Source organism: Paramisgurnus dabryanus, chromosome 7, assembly GCF_030506205.2.
Source record: "Paramisgurnus dabryanus chromosome 7, PD_genome_1.1, whole genome shotgun sequence".
NCBI classification, from domain to species: Eukaryota; Metazoa; Chordata; class Actinopteri; order Cypriniformes; family Cobitidae; genus Paramisgurnus; species Paramisgurnus dabryanus.
This window is the reverse complement of record NC_133343.1, coordinates 21581717-21599771: the sequence shown is the minus strand read 5'-3', so window position 1 is coordinate 21599771 and position 18055 is coordinate 21581717. Positions and strand designations below refer to the sequence as shown.

General features: G+C 35.6%; 1 protein-coding gene across 2 annotated transcripts in view; it reads left to right on the top strand.

The window, feature by feature from the left end:
- zc3h3 (zinc finger CCCH-type containing 3) overlaps nucleotides 1-15816 on the top strand; it is a 99202-nt gene extending 83386 nt beyond the window's left edge. For both annotated transcript variants that reach the window (XM_073815177.1, XM_065265026.2), the window contains exons 10-12: nucleotides 10178-10341; nucleotides 10446-10615; nucleotides 15269-15816. In XM_073815177.1, the coding sequence (XP_073671278.1) occupies nucleotides 10178-10341; nucleotides 10446-10615; nucleotides 15269-15300 (366 nt within the window). In that variant the 3' untranslated portion in view covers nucleotides 15301-15816. The remainder of the gene's footprint in view (nucleotides 1-10177; nucleotides 10342-10445; nucleotides 10616-15268) is intronic.
- The last annotated feature ends 2239 nt before the right edge of the window (nucleotides 15817-18055 follow it).

Sequence of the window (18055 nt, the reverse complement as noted above, 5' to 3'; positions counted from 1 at the left end):
GCGCAATAATATTACGCAGTGCCCGAAAATAGTCCCCTTGGTAACTTTCAACAGCAGGGGACTATTTTCGGGTACTGCGTAATTAGGGCTGGGTATCAATTCAGATTTTCCAGATCGATTCAATTTAGATTCACAAGCTGTCAAATCGATTCAATTTCGATTCTCGATTCAATTTTCGATTCCGGTTCTCGGGCCGGTTTTTATACTCTTTTCTCGATTCAACTCAATAAATATAGATTAAATAAAAATACTATACTAATAAAAAGAACAGCAGGTTACAAGTGGGTAATTATTCAAATAAAAAATTAATGAATGACAGGCTTGCCTCTCACTCCTTGGTAACCTCGCGCAAAGCAAAAAATAGGGTGACATCTAGTGAAGAAGACTAGTAATTCGATTAACGTTAATCTTTTGTTCAATGTTTGCAGAAATAAATATGAAAGAAAAAAAATCGATTCTGAATCGACCACATTTTAATAAACGATTAATCGAAAAATCGATTTTTTTGCCCAGCCCTATGCGTAATATCATTGCGCCTTCTGCAGCCATGGTATGGCAGCAAAGTCCTTGATTATTACGCCAGAATTAGAGTAAAGTTCCTAACCATATCTGCCTTGAAAATCACAATTTTAAATTTTCTAGGACACTATGTAACTACAGAAGAGTCAAGTTTTAAATAGAAAAAATATTGAAACTCTTTGGTTATTTTTATCGTGATGCTAATGGTCTAATCAGATTTAGTGGATTATGCTAAGATATGCTAAAAGTGGTAGCGCCAGACCCGGAGATCATCTGAATTCAGGGCTCGAAATTGCGACCATTTTGGTCGCATATGCGACCGAAATTTAATCTGTGCGACCTTAAAATATATTTGGGAGCATTTGTGCGACTGCCCATTTTGTTGTGGTGCGACTTGATTGTGATGCTGCGTGCTGGTGCTGTCCCAGGTTCAGTGTTCTCTCCATCGTTACATAACCAATCAAATTTCACCATTAAGTTCTTGCACTTAATGAAGACCGCAGATTGGTTAATATGAGCGTCAGTCATTCCTTGTTGCCGTGCTACGTTGGTACATGAAGCGCGGAAATGTGAAAAGACGAACCGCGAGCATGACAAGAACGAGCCGATTACAGGCAATGTTATTACTGTAATTAATGACGATGATCCGGATTCAAATGCAACTCCACCACCGGAAAATACGAGTTGACGTTAAACCTTTCGGAGAGAGTGGCATAAAGATTACGAGTGGCTCCGCTATGAAAATGGCTTACTTACTGTGTTTACTGTAAATCCTGTAAAACGGCGTTGGTGGCGGAATCAAAACATTTAAACGCCAAACGTACCTTGCTTAAACATGGCGAAAGTGCCAAAAACACAAGACGTGTCGTGATAAATTTGTTCATTATTGATGGAGACACCGACCTGTCTGTCAAAGAGTGTTTGATAGTGTATGTGCGCATGCGCTGGTGAATGGACATCCGACCAACATCCTTGTGGTCCATGTTGATGTGCAACATGACAATGCTGATGGTATGTTTTTGTTGTATTTTTTAAAACATTGCCTATTTAGTAGAAATATCATCCTGGTAATGCAGTTATCAATAATAATATATATTAGCCTTCTATATTAGGGTCACTTTTGTAAAGTCACAATTAATCAGTGTTTTACGTGTTTGCTAGATTTTCTATTGTAATCTTAATCATGTTACCTGTAATTGTTAAATTATTATTGCTGCTATACTATTTCAACAGCATTTGGGTATTAATTTAGGAATCTATGCAGCAAAAAAACAACAAAAAAACAAATAGAAGACCAAATTTTAAATGCTGGCCATAGGATGTGTAAAGCCCGGTGGTGGTGTTTTATTTTTTATAAAATAAATCTATTAACATTTACATTGTAGTTGTGGTGCTTTTTAATTTTTGGATGGATGCGCCTAAATCTTTGCTGGTGCTCCTAACTCTTTAAAGTTGGGAGCACCGGTGCTACCAAATAAAAAAGTTAATTTTGAGCCCTGGAATTGATTCAAAAACGGTAAAAATCAAATGATTAACTTTAGAGGAGTTGGAAAATGAGCATATTTTCAAAAAATGTGGAGTGTCTCTTTAAGGTCGAAGTATGGTTAATTTTTATTGTACTGTACTCCAGGCTTTACTTTGCAGGCGTGATGTATGCTGGAAAATAGCAATCAACATCATCATCAGCAAAGCAGTACACAACAATAAAGGACATACAGCAGATCTTGTTCTTGCTGCGTGTGATATAAGACTATGGATTAGTTCCTGGATAAGCATTGTACAATTAAGATATAACCTTGCAATAGTATTTTTTATTCTTTATAAAGAGTTTGACAACAAAGGAAAAGGTTTTACCATGTTTGTGTCGTGGCAACATTAAAGTAACTATTAGATTTTTCCCAAGGGAAGAATCCAGTGTCCAATATCTATAGTAAATATTTGCCAAAACACGCTAACTGTTTAAAAAACTTCCAAACGTATCAGTGTATTAAGTAAAGTGCCAAACGTATCAGTGTATTAAGTAAAGTGTCTGAAACACAATTAGAGTGTCTCACGTTATTCCTGATGAAAACTGGCCTTGAAATTTTATTTAATTATGAAAAAAGGGCGGGTGCTTTTGGTTCTACAATAAAGAAAAATCTGTACATCATGCCTTCACTGTTGCAATAGAACAATTATACAGTGCTGGACAGTTGCAATATGAACGTAAATAATAATATAAACATGCATTAAAATCCATAACAAAAATAACATTTATACAACAAGCACATTAAAGGCAAGAAATTCAATGACTGTCTCAGTCTCATAGGGAAATAAATATCCTTATATAATTTCACATTACAGCATCAGCATATAATTACATAAATAAACATATTAGGTAGCAGAATTGACATACAAACTGTAATATTCAGGGTTTCCCGCAGAAAATGTGTTAGTTAAGGTGGTAGGTTGGGCGGGGTCGAGGGCGTGGCAATCAAAGGGGCGGTGCATATGCGTCATGTTGAAAATTAAAATGTTTTTATTTAAAACACTCAAATAAAACTTAATTTTGAAGAAAATATGACAGAAAATGAACACATACTAGATTATTAATGAATTAAATGTTTTTAACAGATACCTCTAATAGGAATAGCTGCGTGATGAAGTGATACTAAAGGGTTAATAAACACAAACTAAACCATATGTTGTAGAGCGTCTGGCGAATGATGATAGATGGTGCAAAAATTTTAAAAACTGATTATTTCCCACTATTAATTACATTATCTTAAAGGAGTGTAACTACTGCGTATGCGCTATTCTCCGAGATGCAGTTAACGAACTTTTGTGCAGCATTTTTTTTTCTGGACAACCTAGTTAAGGTGGTAGGGTTTCCAAGCTTAGGCGGGCCGCCCGAACTGAAATGTGCTGGGGGAAACCCTGATATTATTACAGAAAAAGCAGCAATATTATTTAAGTAACGTAAACACTGAGGTAAATGTGCCAAACACGCCGTTTTAACTGCTAATAATAAGTCTAAATAAGCAATAACTAACAGTGAAAAATATTACATTATTCATCAAAATCTATAATTGTGAGTCTGTAATTGTCAATATTTTTTTTAAGTAACTGTTTTCTTACAATTATTCAGGGGGTTACATATATACAACTAATTGTGGTGTTATTCCCATTTACTGGGCACATTCGTCTTGCCTCCCTCTGTTATAATAGCGCTGATTGTAAGGTGCACTGTACAGTAAGTCCCATACAGAACTAAGATGTTAAGATTAAGATTAGGTACTCCCTTAGGAAAGTTTTACTACTAAAACCTTATAGTTATTGTGGTGAGACCATAGTAAAATTGTGGTTGTTTTTTACTACAATTAAAACAACATATTTTAATAACCTTTAATCTTATTTTTATTTTATTAAACTATGGAAAATTATATAAAGGGCTACTAAGTGTTTTGCCTTTTGGCTTTATGCTGGGATTTTAGTCGTAAGATTACTATAAAAATAATAGTATAATTTAATTATTTTTCATTATAGTCAAACTACTGAGATTTTTTGTCAATCTGTGATCATTTTGACCAAGAGAAATTGCACTTTAATTTAGCACGTGCAGGTCGCGTGGAGTAAGGCACACTTTACAGAAGTGTACCAAAAAAACTGATGGGGTTCCGTTCTTTGAACTTTAAACGTTAGTCATCAAATCTATTTAAAATAAAGTAGCAGTGTCTTTGTGTTTCTGGTAAGGTTCTGTGTTTAATACAGGGCTTAGTTCCGTGGTTCCCCTCAAAAAGGGAAGAAACTAATAATGAAACTCAATATAAGCTAAGCTGAAAATAGCAGTCAAATAAAATATAATTTGTAGAATTATTAAATCTGACATAGTTTTCAAAACTATTACATCTTTGTCCATGATACAAATATTGGTGTTTAATATGTTCATTATAAAATTATTTTGTTAGTGCATCATAGTAAAGATTTCTAAGAATTATTTCTTAAGATTAAAGAGGTTTCTCAATAATGTGGGTGTACTTCTAGGAATACCAACAGAGCATATTGCCTTCGGAAACAAACAAGCATTAGTTCCTTTAAACAAAAAAACTAATTTACAGCAAAAACATACTTGCAACACGTGCATGATCCTGTACAGTAAATACCAACCTTTTTATTCCATTAAAACTTCATCAAAATTCAGCAAAGACATACTATTCCTTTAATGTCCCTAGTCAGATATTAAATGTGTTCTGAGTTTGTCACACAACAGAAAAATTTGTTATTTAACACCCAACCAAATTTAAATGAGGGAAAAGTAAATAAATCAAAATTTTGGAAAAATAGGCAGCATTTTTACTCTGAAGTGGTGTGGGCGTGTCCGCAGTCGATTTTAGGCACGACAAAAAAATCCTGAACTCAGAAATGGTGAAAATAAGTTTAAAAATTCCAACTCCACAATTAAGTACTACATAAGTCTTTGTGGCATGTTTCAGCAATACATTTCTAACATTTATAATGTGTCTCAAAGCGATTCCCATGATTGACTTTACATGGACTAATACATTTCCAAATTTCTTTATAAATCGGAATAGCCTTATTCTTGCACTGATTGAGATCTTCTACACTCTTTGCATTAAACACGTTAAACTGTAGAGTGCCTATTTTTATCAAATTAAAATATTTAGCTATTGAATTAGGTGTTATTATTGCTATTAATTAGATAAAAATGTGTTTATTAGTGTGCCACTTACAGTGGTGTGAAAAAGTGTTGCCCCCCTCAAGATTTCTTATGTTATTGCATATTTGTCATGCAAGTTTTTATTATTACGGGGAAAAAATTGCCTTTTTTCAAAAAGTGTTTGCCCACTAAACCTAATAACTGGTTTGGCCATCATTAGCAGCAAAAACTCCAATCAAGCATTTGCGTAACTTGCAGTGAGTCAATGTTACGGCACTGTGGAGGAATTTTAGCCCACTCATTTTCGCAGAATTGTTGTTATTCAGCCATATTGGAGGGTCTTCGAGCATGAACCACCTTTTTAAGGTCATGCCACCTTAGCATCTCAGTAGGATTGAGGTCAGGACTTTGAGTAGGCCACTCCAAAGTCTTTATTTTGTTTTTCTTGAGCCATTCAGAGGTGGACTTGCTGGTGTGTTTTGGATCATGGTCCTGCTGCAGAACCCAAGTTCGCTTTAGCTTGAGCTCACGAACAGATTGTCCTTCCGGATTTTTTGGTAGAAAGCAATATTCATGTTCCTTTATGACAGCAAGTCTGCCATGTCCTGAAGCAGCAAAACAGCCCCAGACCATCACACTACCACCACCATATTTACTGTCGGTATGATGTTCTTTTTCTGAAATGCTGTGTTACTTTTACGCCAGACGTAATGGGAACATTTTGTCTCGTCAGTCCACAGCGTGTTTACCCAAAAGTCTTAGGGATCATTAAGATGTTTTCTGGTAAAACTGAGACAAGCTTTTATGTTATTTTTGCTCAGCAGCGGTTTTCGTCTTGGAACTCTACCGTTTTGCCCAGTCTCTTTCTTATGGTGGAGTCATGAACACTGACCTTAAATGAGGCAAGTGAGGCCAGCAGTTCTTTGGTTGTTGTTGTGGGGTCTTTTGTGGCCTTTTGGATGAGTTGTCGCTGTACTCTTGGGGTAATTTTGGTCGAACGGCAACTCCACTGTGTTCTCCACTGTTCCATGTTTTCACCATTTGTGGATAATGGCTCTCACTGTGGTTCGCTGAAGTCCCAAAGCTTTAGAAATGGCTTTTTAACCTTTTCCAGACTGATAGATCTCAATTACTTTCTTTCTCATTTGTTTCTGAATATCTTTGGATCTCGACCTGATGTGTGGGGGGCTTTTGAGGATCTTTTGGTCTACTTTACTTTGTCAGGCAGGTCCCTTTAAAGTGATTTCTTGATTGCGAAAAGGTGTGGCAGTAACAGTACATTCACACAGGATGAAAGCGTTAACGCTTGTTGAAAGGCTCACCTGAAGCGGGGCCAACAGCTAATCACAGTGACCGCAACACATCCTCCGGTCTTGGTTATTTGCATAAGGCGATCTGATTGGCTGCACACGCATTGCCATTTGAAAAGATGAGAAATGTCCAACTTCTGCTGCGAGCAACGGCAGTAACGCGGCGCCGACGGATCCACAATTCCGTTCGGCAACGCATGACGTCACCCATTAACAGTGAATGGGAAGCGTTAAGGCTTAAGCCCTGTGTGAATGTACTGTTAATAAGGCCTGGGTGTCGCAAGAGTAATTGAACTCACGTGTGATAAACCACAGTTAAGTTATGTTTTAACAGCGGGGCAAACACTTTTTCACACAGGGCCATGTAGTTTTGGAAACTGCATGTTGTGTTCACTGCTGTTATCTTTGACTTATATTTAAATTTGTTTGATGATCTGAAACATTAACTTGTGACAAATATGCAATAACATAAGAAATCAGGAAGGGGGGCCAACACTTTTTCAAACCACTGTATGCACACATATATATACAATTAGTACCAATATGTACCTATACCTCTGTATGAACACTTTAGGTGCAAATGTGTACTTTTTTTGAAAGGGTACCCCCACAATTGACTGCTAGGAACCATTTACTGACCATTTCTTCTGACATTGCACTGTGTATGCATATATAAAGGATTCCAAGCATTAGTGCATACATATCATTCAGACATGGCAATAGTAATTTGTTATTCAGGAATATCCAGTGAAACAATTCAGACACCTGTTTTATAGGTATGGTCGTCTGTCATAATGTAAGAACGATCAAGTATCAGAACTAATATCCTACTTCATTCCTTACAATATGAATTTCTAATCTTTTTGTTACATTTAAATGATGTAAAGTAAACCAGTAATCAATTAAAATATTGTTTTTCTTAAATTTTAAGAAAGAGAAATCCAATGTACGATTTTTTATAAACTTGCCTTCAAATTAGGCAGATAAGAAATAATTGTTAACAAAATATGACCGAATAACATTTGATAGTTATATGAAAGCATAAAAGCATACAAATAGGTCTGCCATACTTTCCTGAGTAGATTTTCCAGCTTAACCCACATTACTATATTTGTGATTTTTCACGAAGCGCACGTTTGTCCTGTCTGCCTTCGCGGAGCTTTGGATGATTAAAGCTCAACGCGGATGTTATCAGTCAAACGACAAACAAATGGGTGTTTAAAAAAAGAAAGGCCCCAAATGCTCTTCTGAAATGGGGTGAAATTGGAATCGACTGAATTCAAGTGGCGAGGGATTTAGCAAATTGGACCAATTAGCCATGAGTGTGGTGAGTGATGATGTTGTCTATAGGATGATTTAGGGGGCATTAGAGACCCAGATTCATTGGGTACGATAATCCAGTTACACAAGATTGTATGTATTTATAAAATATATACGTTTAGCGTTTTTGTATAATAATTTACCACAAGCTGTTGCCGTGGATATGAACACCCCATAGCCACTATGCGTAATTGTTATCAACTTAAAGGATTAGTCCATTTTCTTTAAAAAATCAAGATAATTTACTTTCATTTAATTGTCATCCAAAATGTTGATGTCTTTCTTTGTTCAGTCGAGAAGAAATTAGTTTTTTTGAGGAAAACATTCCAGGATTTTTCTCATTTTAATGGACTTTAATGGACCCCAATACTTAACAGTTTTAATGCAGTTTAAAATTGCAGTTTCAAAGGACTCTAAACAATCTCAAACGAGGCATAAGGGTTTTATCTAGCGAAACGATTGTCATTTTTGGCAAGAAAAATAAAAGATATGCACTTTTAAACCACAACTTCTCGTCTTCCTCCGTTTGTGTGATGCGGCCAGCGCGACCTCACGTAATACGTCATCACGTCAAGAGGTCACTGATGACGTATGCGAAACTTCGCCCCAGTGTTTACAAGTGTGGAGAAAGAGGACCGTTCCTACGTTGTTGTATGTCAGATGATACCAATTAATTTCTTTGTGTCAGTTTATTGTTTAAAATCGTCCGCAAATGTGCGTTTCATATATGTAACACGTGACCTTTCGACATCATTACGCAATTACGCCAGGTCGCGCTGGCTCTTCACACAGCCGGAGGAAGACGAGAAGTTGTGGTTTAAAAGTGCATATTTTTATTTTTCTTGCCAAAAATGACAATCGCTTCACTAGATAAGACCCTTATGCCTCGTTTGGGATCGTTTAGAGTCCTTTGAAACTGCAATTTTAAACTGCATTAAAGTATTGGGGTCCATTAAAGTCTATTAAAATGATAAATATCTTGGAATGTTTTCCTCAAAAAACATAATTTCTTCTCGACTGAACAAAGAAAGACATCAACATTTTGGATGACATGGTGGTGAGGAAATTCTCTTTTTTTTTCTTTTTTTTTTTTAGAAAATTGACTAATAATTTAAATCTACTTGCCTTATGAAGATAAAACAGAAAAAGATTTCTCATCTGAATTTGATGTCTATTATCACATGCCTGTTGTACCTCTAAAATTGTAGTTATTTATTTCTTAAGGAAGTAACATATATGGTCCCTTACTTATAACCTGCTAAGGGGTTGTTCACACAGGATGCAATTTTTCTGTGAAAAAAAAACATTTAGACAGACTATAACAAAATGAAACTGTGCAGGGTTCTCAAAGGTTAACTACTTTTAACTTCCTATAGCTCGATTGGTAGAGCTTTGCATTAGCAGGACACAAGGTTGAGAGTTCGATTCCCAGGGAACACGCATGCTGATAAATGTATACATTACGTGTGTTATAAGTCGCTTCAAATAATACCATCTGACGCACTGTAAAACCTGATACAACACAATGGCCCAAGATGTTGTCTGATGTTTGTACATACTGTATGCACTTAATGAAACAGCACAGATGGAACAGGACAACACATTTTGTGCTGACGGTCCCTGAGGGCTTAATCCAACTATTAGAATAAAGAGTGAATTAAAGACATCTTAGTAATGATTTCCGGAGGCGTTTTATCCCAACCCACACGCACCTCAAAATTAAAACCTCTTTCGATTGACTTTAAAAACTGTAGATCTGTGTGAGCGGTGTAATGGAGCTCTGCTAGGACAGAATTTTGAAATGTTTCATGTGGCTCTGAGTTCTTTCGGGGAGATTGTCTCTGGGCGGTCTGACCCGAGAGGTAACTGGGAGTCCACACTGTTCCCGGACACACGATCCTTTACCCACACACAGACACAAACTCGCTCTATTTCTGGAGCAACGTGCACCGCACTCGCCCAGTCTCCCTCTCTCACTTATACACGAGTCTCGCGCTCCTCACCCCATAGTGGGGTATAATTAGCTCCTCTGACAGGTGGGAGGGATCGGGTCTCCCAAAGAATGAAGCTACCAATTTACGCCCAAATTACATGGGCACACAGACACTCTCACCTACTCTCGCTTACACACACAAGCATTCGCTCGCCTTCTCTCACTTGTCAGATAAGCACACCTACTGATGTGTGATCACACACAAACACTTTCTTTTGCTAACTTCAGAGCACTCCCGCAGAGTTGTGGCAAACATGAAACCTGTACATTCTTTTCACCCCCCAGTGTCCCACGTTGTATAAGCAACCTATAAACACATTCATAGTGAATTTGAATACAAAAAAAGAAAGTTTTCTGAACTCTCTGCTCTCTCAACAGTGCAAGAAGAAACACACTCTTGTGTGTCCGGACTTCTCCAGCAAGGGTGTCTGTCCACGTGGATCCAAATGTAAGCTCCACCACAGACAAAGCACAAAACGTACCGGCTCTAACTCGAACCCGGTACCGGCCAAGAAAGCCCGCAACAGAGATGTTTTGAAAAGGTCAGGAGGAGGAATTGTGCAATTATGCATCATTTTTGTATTTTAACATTTCATTATAAATAAACCGTTTTTTGGTATTTTAAAGTGTAGCTTTGCATTCTCAGATCAGTGGAAGAGAATCGTCCATCTGCAGAATCCACACAGGAAGATGAAGACCCATCCTGCTCTGATCCTAAGAAGCTTCCCTCCTTCATTTCTTTGTCCAGCTCTCCTGACACAGCGGAGAACGGTGATGCCCAAGAGCTTCTTCCTGCAGCAGGCCCACAGGCCAAAGGTGTGTATGTCAAAAATAAACTACGTTTACACATTTCTGTGTGATACAACTAATAGCTTAAAATAACAGTGCAGGTAATACAGTTGTGTTAAAATAGCAGTGCAACATCATTACACTGATAAATCACTGATATTAGTAGTAGTAATGTCTGCATTGCACATTATTTACATACAGATTTAGTAGTGTTATCTGTACACCAGACTCATTGGTAATGATATCCACACTACTTGTTCTGAGTAATTGACTCATTTATTAAAAGGGTCGTGATCAAAATAATAGCAGTGTGAAGTTTAATTAGAAAATGAGTTCATTCTGTGAAAAAAAACTCATTTTGGTCATTTATTAAAAAAGAGGGGAAGAAAATATTTCACCCATTGTTATAAAATATATCTGCTGCTGAATTTCTAAGTAAAATGAGCCGTCCCAATCACTGCTCAGAGGAACAATGTATTTGATTTAAAAAGTTGAATTGAGAGGGGAAACGTATAAAGAAACGCAGCAAAGTTTAGGATGCTCAGCTAAAATGATCTCAGATGCTTTAAATTGGCAACATAAAAATGGAAACACATGGAAGAAAACAAGCAACTTCTGTTAAATAGATGAAAGAAAAAGATTCAGCCATTCATCACCTCTAGAAGGATCAAAGATGATCTAAAATGATCTGTAAGTACTCTGACAATCAGAAGTCATCTGATTGAAGCCAAGCTGTTGGTAAGAAGCTCCCGTAAAGCACCAGTGTAGAAAAAAGGCATGTGAGGATCACATCAACTGGCCCAAAGAAAAATTGTGTAACATTTTGTGTCCTAATGAGAGTAAAATAGTTATTTTTGGGGTCAAGTTGTTATCGACAGAAGCCCAGGCGACCCCCAGGTACTGAATTCAAGTCACAGTACATTGTAAAAACAGTTAAAAATGGTATGGGGATGTTTTTCATACTACTGTGTTGGGCCTATTTAAGGGAAGATGGATCAGTTTGAATACATCAGAATACTTGAAGAGATTATGTTGCCCTTTGCAGAATAGAGAATGCCCCTAAAATGGGTGTTTCAACTAGACAACAACCCCAAATACACAAGCAAGTGGGCAAAATCTTGCTTCCAGGGGTAATGGAGTGGTCAGCTCAATCCCCTGATCTCAACCCCATTGAAAACGTCTGGGGTGAGAGTGACATAAAAAAAATTAGTTTCTGAAACAAAATCTAAAAATTGATAGGAACTGTGGATCCTGGGCTAAAATATCTGTTTCTAGAAGTTGGTTGACTCGATTTGAAACAGATGTGCAGCAGTTATCAACAACAATGCTTATGCAACTAGTTATTTAATAGTTCAAAATTAAGTTAAATCTGAAGAAATTTATTCAGTTTATAGGGGTCTACAGAGAAAAATGTTTAACAGCTTAATATTCATTATCTCTGATTCCCTTTTAAAGAACAAGACACACTTGTACATTTTGTAAATGCTTCGATTTGGAATTGAATGTGTAATGTTTTCAATACATTTTGGGAAATGTATTCAATACATAAGGAAATAAAATTTATTAATAACATTTCTGCACTTTTTTCAATTTTATTAGTACACTGCTATTTTTTGAACACAAATGCATTTAAAAATCTATGAAAACCATGAAAATAGAACATAAAGTAAAAGTTTTAAACAAAGTATTTCACAAAAACAGTGGATTGATTTTGAAATTGATGTACTGTTAATAAAAATAATAGAAAACTTATTTAGATGCTCAAATTTAGTCAAACACAGTTATGCTTAACGATTAATCGTGATTAATCTATAGCAGAATAAAAGTTTTTGTTTACATCATATATGTGTGTAAACTGTGTATAATAAATATGTATATATAAATTTGCACACATGCATGTATAATTTTCAGAAACAAATATAAGTATTTATATTTGTATATAATATAAATTATACATAAATATACAAATGTATATACACATGTAAACATTTCTTAAATATATACATGCATGTGTGTGCATTTATTTATACAAAGTTATTATACACAGTTTACACACATATATGATGTAAACAAAAACTTTTATTCTGCTATAGATTAATCGCGATTAATCGTTAAGCATCCCTAAAAGGAACACTCCAGCCAAATATCAAAATTATCGAGGTACATATTTCCATCATCTTTCAGATATTTTATTAAATGCCCTTTCTCTTCCAAGCTTCATAGAAAACAAGGATCAGGGAACAACTTTTGATTTTAAACCCCCCAAAAGTGCATTCATCCCTCACAGAGGTTATCCACATGGCTCCAAGTGGTTAATACAGGTCTTCAGTGGGTAATCGATGAGATTCTGTAAAAAAAATATTCCATATTTCAAACTTCATAAACTAAATTTACTGAGGCTGTCAAAAGATGAATTGTGATTAATCACATACAAAATAAAAGTTTGTTTTTGCATAATATATGTATGTGCACTGTTTGTTATTATTTTGTATATATAAATACACACACATGCATATATGTATTTAAAAAACATTTACATTTATTTTATATATCTTTTTTATATTATATTTTATTTTATGTTTCTTAAATTTCTTAAATGTGTGTGTGTTTATAAATACACTCAAAATTACACACAAAACACACGCAAATATATTATGCAAACACAAACTTTTATTTTGTATGCGATTAATCGCAATTAATCTCCCAATAATAACTAGCTTCCGGTAATGACGCTATCTTGGACTCAGGCGATTCACGAGAGAATTTTACCATAGTGGGTACGTTGCGGAGTGACTCTAGGTCCAAGATGGTGTCATTACCAAAAGATAGTATTATAGTTTATAAAGTTTAACATTTGCACTTTTTTGAGCCTCAAAGTCAGAAGGTGTTCCCTGATCCCTGTTTTCTACAGTTATAAACTTGATAAAGCAAAGACATTTATTAAAATAACTCCAAATGTGTTCGTCTGAAAAATCATGGACATATGTATCTCGGATTGCTTGAGGGTGAGTACTGTACACATCATGGGGTAATTTTGATATTTGGCTGGAGTATCCCTTTAATTCTTCTATATGGTAGCTGTGTCAACTTGAGAGGAACTTGCTCAAAATAGTGACTTTGCTGAAAGACAGCATTGTTGGTTTACTGACATTTATTTGAAGCTCTTTGCTTTTCTCCATATATTTTTGGGAGTCACTGTACAGTATGTGTAAATATATGGGATGGATATTGGTGTTGCTAAATATTTTTAGACAAAGTAGACGGGTTATTTAGGACGTAGTGAGCGGGGTAATTATATCAAGGGGGTTGATATTATTTAAGCGTGGCCTACATTAGGTATATACTTCTTACTTAGGAGGTACTAATATTTAGGTTTGTTGTTAAGGACAGGCACAGCTGAAGCTGGCATGTCTGTCTCACGGATTAGAGGACTGGGGCCCTATATCCTCTCTCTCTCTCTTTCTCTCTCAGTCAAACCCTATGGAAGTGTCTTTCTCCACACCCAATAATCCAAACCTGTTTCATGCTCGCACACATTCTTAAAGTAAATAATGATCAACTTCTCTCACAAGTTCTGAGAAACCGCTCATAACCTTTAAGAATTCAACTAAACTTCTATCACTTAGCCTTTCTCTTTTTCGAGATTTTATACTTTGCTTCTCATATCAGTTACTGCAATACAGAAACTGCTATGATTAGCCTTTGACCTCACATCCTAACAGTGTCTCTTACACAGCCACATGGACAAACTTAGGCATGCCACTCATGCAGTATTATCATCTCTGTAAACATTTGAACATGCAGTACACATGTTCAGGTCTGTCTGATTCATTATTTATCCTTTGCTTTGTTGTCATGTACTTTTATGGCAATTGCTATTTCCTAAGCTTTAATGTGAGATTATTTCTGTCATGTCTGCATGCTTATTCAAAGTTGTGCTTGTTATACATACACACACAACCCTTTGCCAACTTCCTATTTCTCTGCCATGCCAAGTTCCAGATCACTTTCCCCTTGGGATCATTGATGGCAGATCTCTCTCTTAGAATAGCACAGGTGCCCACCAGACCACCAGAGCCTTTCACTTGTCACTTTTACCATCCTGTTGTTGACTGAAATCATCTGCTACATGCAGACTGAACTAGTGCTGCTTATACTCACCTGCTCACCGGTCATGCTGTGTGGTTGCTCTGTTATCTCTGCTACAGCCACACACATACAAAGAAACGGCATTTAATTGTTACTAATGAGAGTCTAAGCCACTCTCAGTCTAAAGATCGGACAAACTTCTCTCAGCTTTGCATAAATTAGCACACGCTCCATGCATCACTGCCTGCATCTTTTCTCTCTTCCTCTGTGCTATCACTCACACTTTAACAATCACATACTCCTGTGTCACTCCTCCATCAGTGACACCAGAGTGATAGCTACTTCTGTCATTACATTGTCGGGGCTATTTATTTCTTGCTTTTCTGTCTTGCTTTTTCAATTTCTTATAAATGTAGGCCTTACAGCCCTTAGTTTTTCAGTATTGGTTACTGGTATGTATCAACCAATAGTCTTAATTAACTTTCTTGAGAGCATAAAAAGCTTTTAATCTTTAAGTGGTATTTATTTATTTATGATGCACAATCTTTCTTTATGGTATGTTTCCTCTCTCCTCTCTTTTTTCTGTTACAGGAAAAAAACTACATATCAAGCCACGCTTCTAGCTTCTGTGTTCAGAACCCCTACCAAAGGTGGGCTGCGGTTCTATGGTGGGTTTATTTTATTCTTTAAAAAAGAATCTGTGAAATGTCTTTGTCCTATTATTTCAGAAATTCAAGTTTCTCTTGAACCTTTATGGAATATTCTCTTTTAATAAATGAGCCGATTTGGTTTTAAGTCACTCGCCTTGTTTACTTGCAAGAAATCAAATATGCGAATTCCAGAAATTATATTTATATTTATTTCCCGGAATATGTCTTTTAAGTTTATCAAATTGCGGAACCCTGTATCTCAGTTTAAATAGGTCTGCATAATGAGATGCCCATTCATCAAAAATATGCCGAAGTTTATATTTTGAGTTCGTGGAATTAGTGTCAAAGTAACACTCAGGGATTTTTAAAAACTGCATTTCGAAGTTTCTAAGCTTATTATGCAAACAAGGAACATATTTTATTGCTTTGAATGTAATCTTGAGAAGTGTTTTAAATCAAAAGCTTGAAATAAAATCACTTTGAAATTTGCACGATTATGGTCTCCTTTTTTTGGCTGATTACTTCTGTACACACACATGCTCATTTAACAATGAAGAAAACTACACTGAAAAAAAAATTGTCAAATCAACATATATTTGTTACTTTTTAACTAAACAAATTAATTTCGACTTGTGATAAGTTGACATAACTTATAAAAACAAGTCAAAACTTAGTCGGTTGAATTAACTTGCAAAACCAAGTTGTTTTAAAGGTGCCAAAGAATGCATTAAAGTAATATGTTAAATTGTTATTTGTTATTTACATAGACGGTATGTAAATTTATTAAGTGCAAAAATGATCCAGAAACGCTTTTACTAGGGCTGGGCATAGATTAATCTAGATTAATCTCATACAAAATAAAGGTATTTTTTGCATAATATGTAAGTTTGTGCTGTGTTTAAATATTATGTATAGTTAAACACACACACATATATATATATATATATATATATATATATATATATATATATATATATATATATATATATACATTTAAGAAATTTTTTATTTATATATTATTTTTTATTTATATATAATAAAGAATATATAAAAATATTAATAAATATATATATGTATGTGTGTATATATATATATATATATATATATATATATATATATATATATATATATATATGTGTATATATGTGTATATATATATATACATGTAAATGTTTCTTAAATACATACATGAATGTGTGTTGTTTTATATTTATATATATATATATATATATATATATATATATATATATATATATATATATATATATATAGAGATTGTAAATGGTCGTTTCTGAGTGGGAAGTTAGTTTTTTTTTTCAGTATGGACCTGCAAAACGTAACTGTAAAGTCAATAGTAGAACTTCAGCATAAACGCTAAAATATAGCATTAATGTAGTGCTAACTCAGCAGTCAAAACTTTGTTTTTAGCCTTTTAACAACTTTGTAATTAATTTAATGTGTAATTTGATGATGTCACAGTCTGTGTTATGTTGAGATTGGCCTGTTTTCCAGCATTCTTTTGCGTGCACGAGGTTTACATAAAATGAGGAAACAAACACGTTTGAGGCTCACGATATGTCATTACCACGTACAGAGCTCTTATTATTCATCTATGTCTAGGTACTGTAAATACAGTTTGTTTTTATTTTATGGCACCTTTAACTTCATCCTGCATTGTTTACTGTGTAAAAAAAATTAGCCTTTCTCAAGTATTAAAATGAACATTAAAGTTCAATCACAACTCATATGAGCAGCATGTTTTATATAAGTGACTTCATTGTTAAAGTATCTTTCTTCCCACACGTGTTCAGAACATTGCTTGTGTCCGAAACATCGCTCATGTCACTGTAATTGAGTCTTAAGGAATCTATAGGAAAAGACAAATGTAATACAGCACTTCACGCTCTTCAAAACCCATTTTTCTACCCTGCTCACTTTTTCTTTTTGTAACTGCTGTCTGCACAAATCAATCACAACTAATTTCTGACAATGTCATTTTCCTTTTCCCTCTCCTTGTCTTCTCCTAAAATGCGTACTTGATTGAGGATCCGTTGGTAGATGAGCCTGCCAGTCGCTGGCTGCCCTCCTCCTCTCCCTCTCCTCTTGGTAGGATAATGTAATTAGTATGTTGAGTGTTAAACAGTGGTACGGCGGGGATGATGTTGAGCCGTAATCCTCTGTACGCCCCTTGCTGTGCGGGGACTGCTGATATTCAGGCTATTAATGCTCCGTTGAACCAAGGCCTCATGCTCCGTGCTCTGTGACAAACGACTGCCGGTCGCTACAGGAAACCTGGTTAACCATCGGCGCCAGCAACGACAGGGGGCATTAATACGCCGTGTCGAGGGTCTCGCTGCGGAACACGACACATTCGCTGGCAGTGACGAGCCTGTTCGCCAGTTAACGAGATAAAGGCCGGCCCCATGATGCCAGCCACATTTGCGCTCGCAAGCAAGATGACAGAGAGAGATGGAGAGAAGGCAAACAGTTCTCATCCAGCTCTGTCTGATTCCCGTTTAATCGTTTAGGAGGAAAGGATATTTCATGAAAACGTGTGTTGATATGGGTGTTGTAAAATCAAGACTAAAGTTGTTGAACATCACTCAACTCCATGCAACTTATTTATCTTTTCTGTGTTGCAGCTCTTGTTTTGACCTCAGGTTTTGATTCAAAAATATTGTTGAACTTTTTTGTGTTTTGGAAAAAATCAAATCATGCCTAATATACA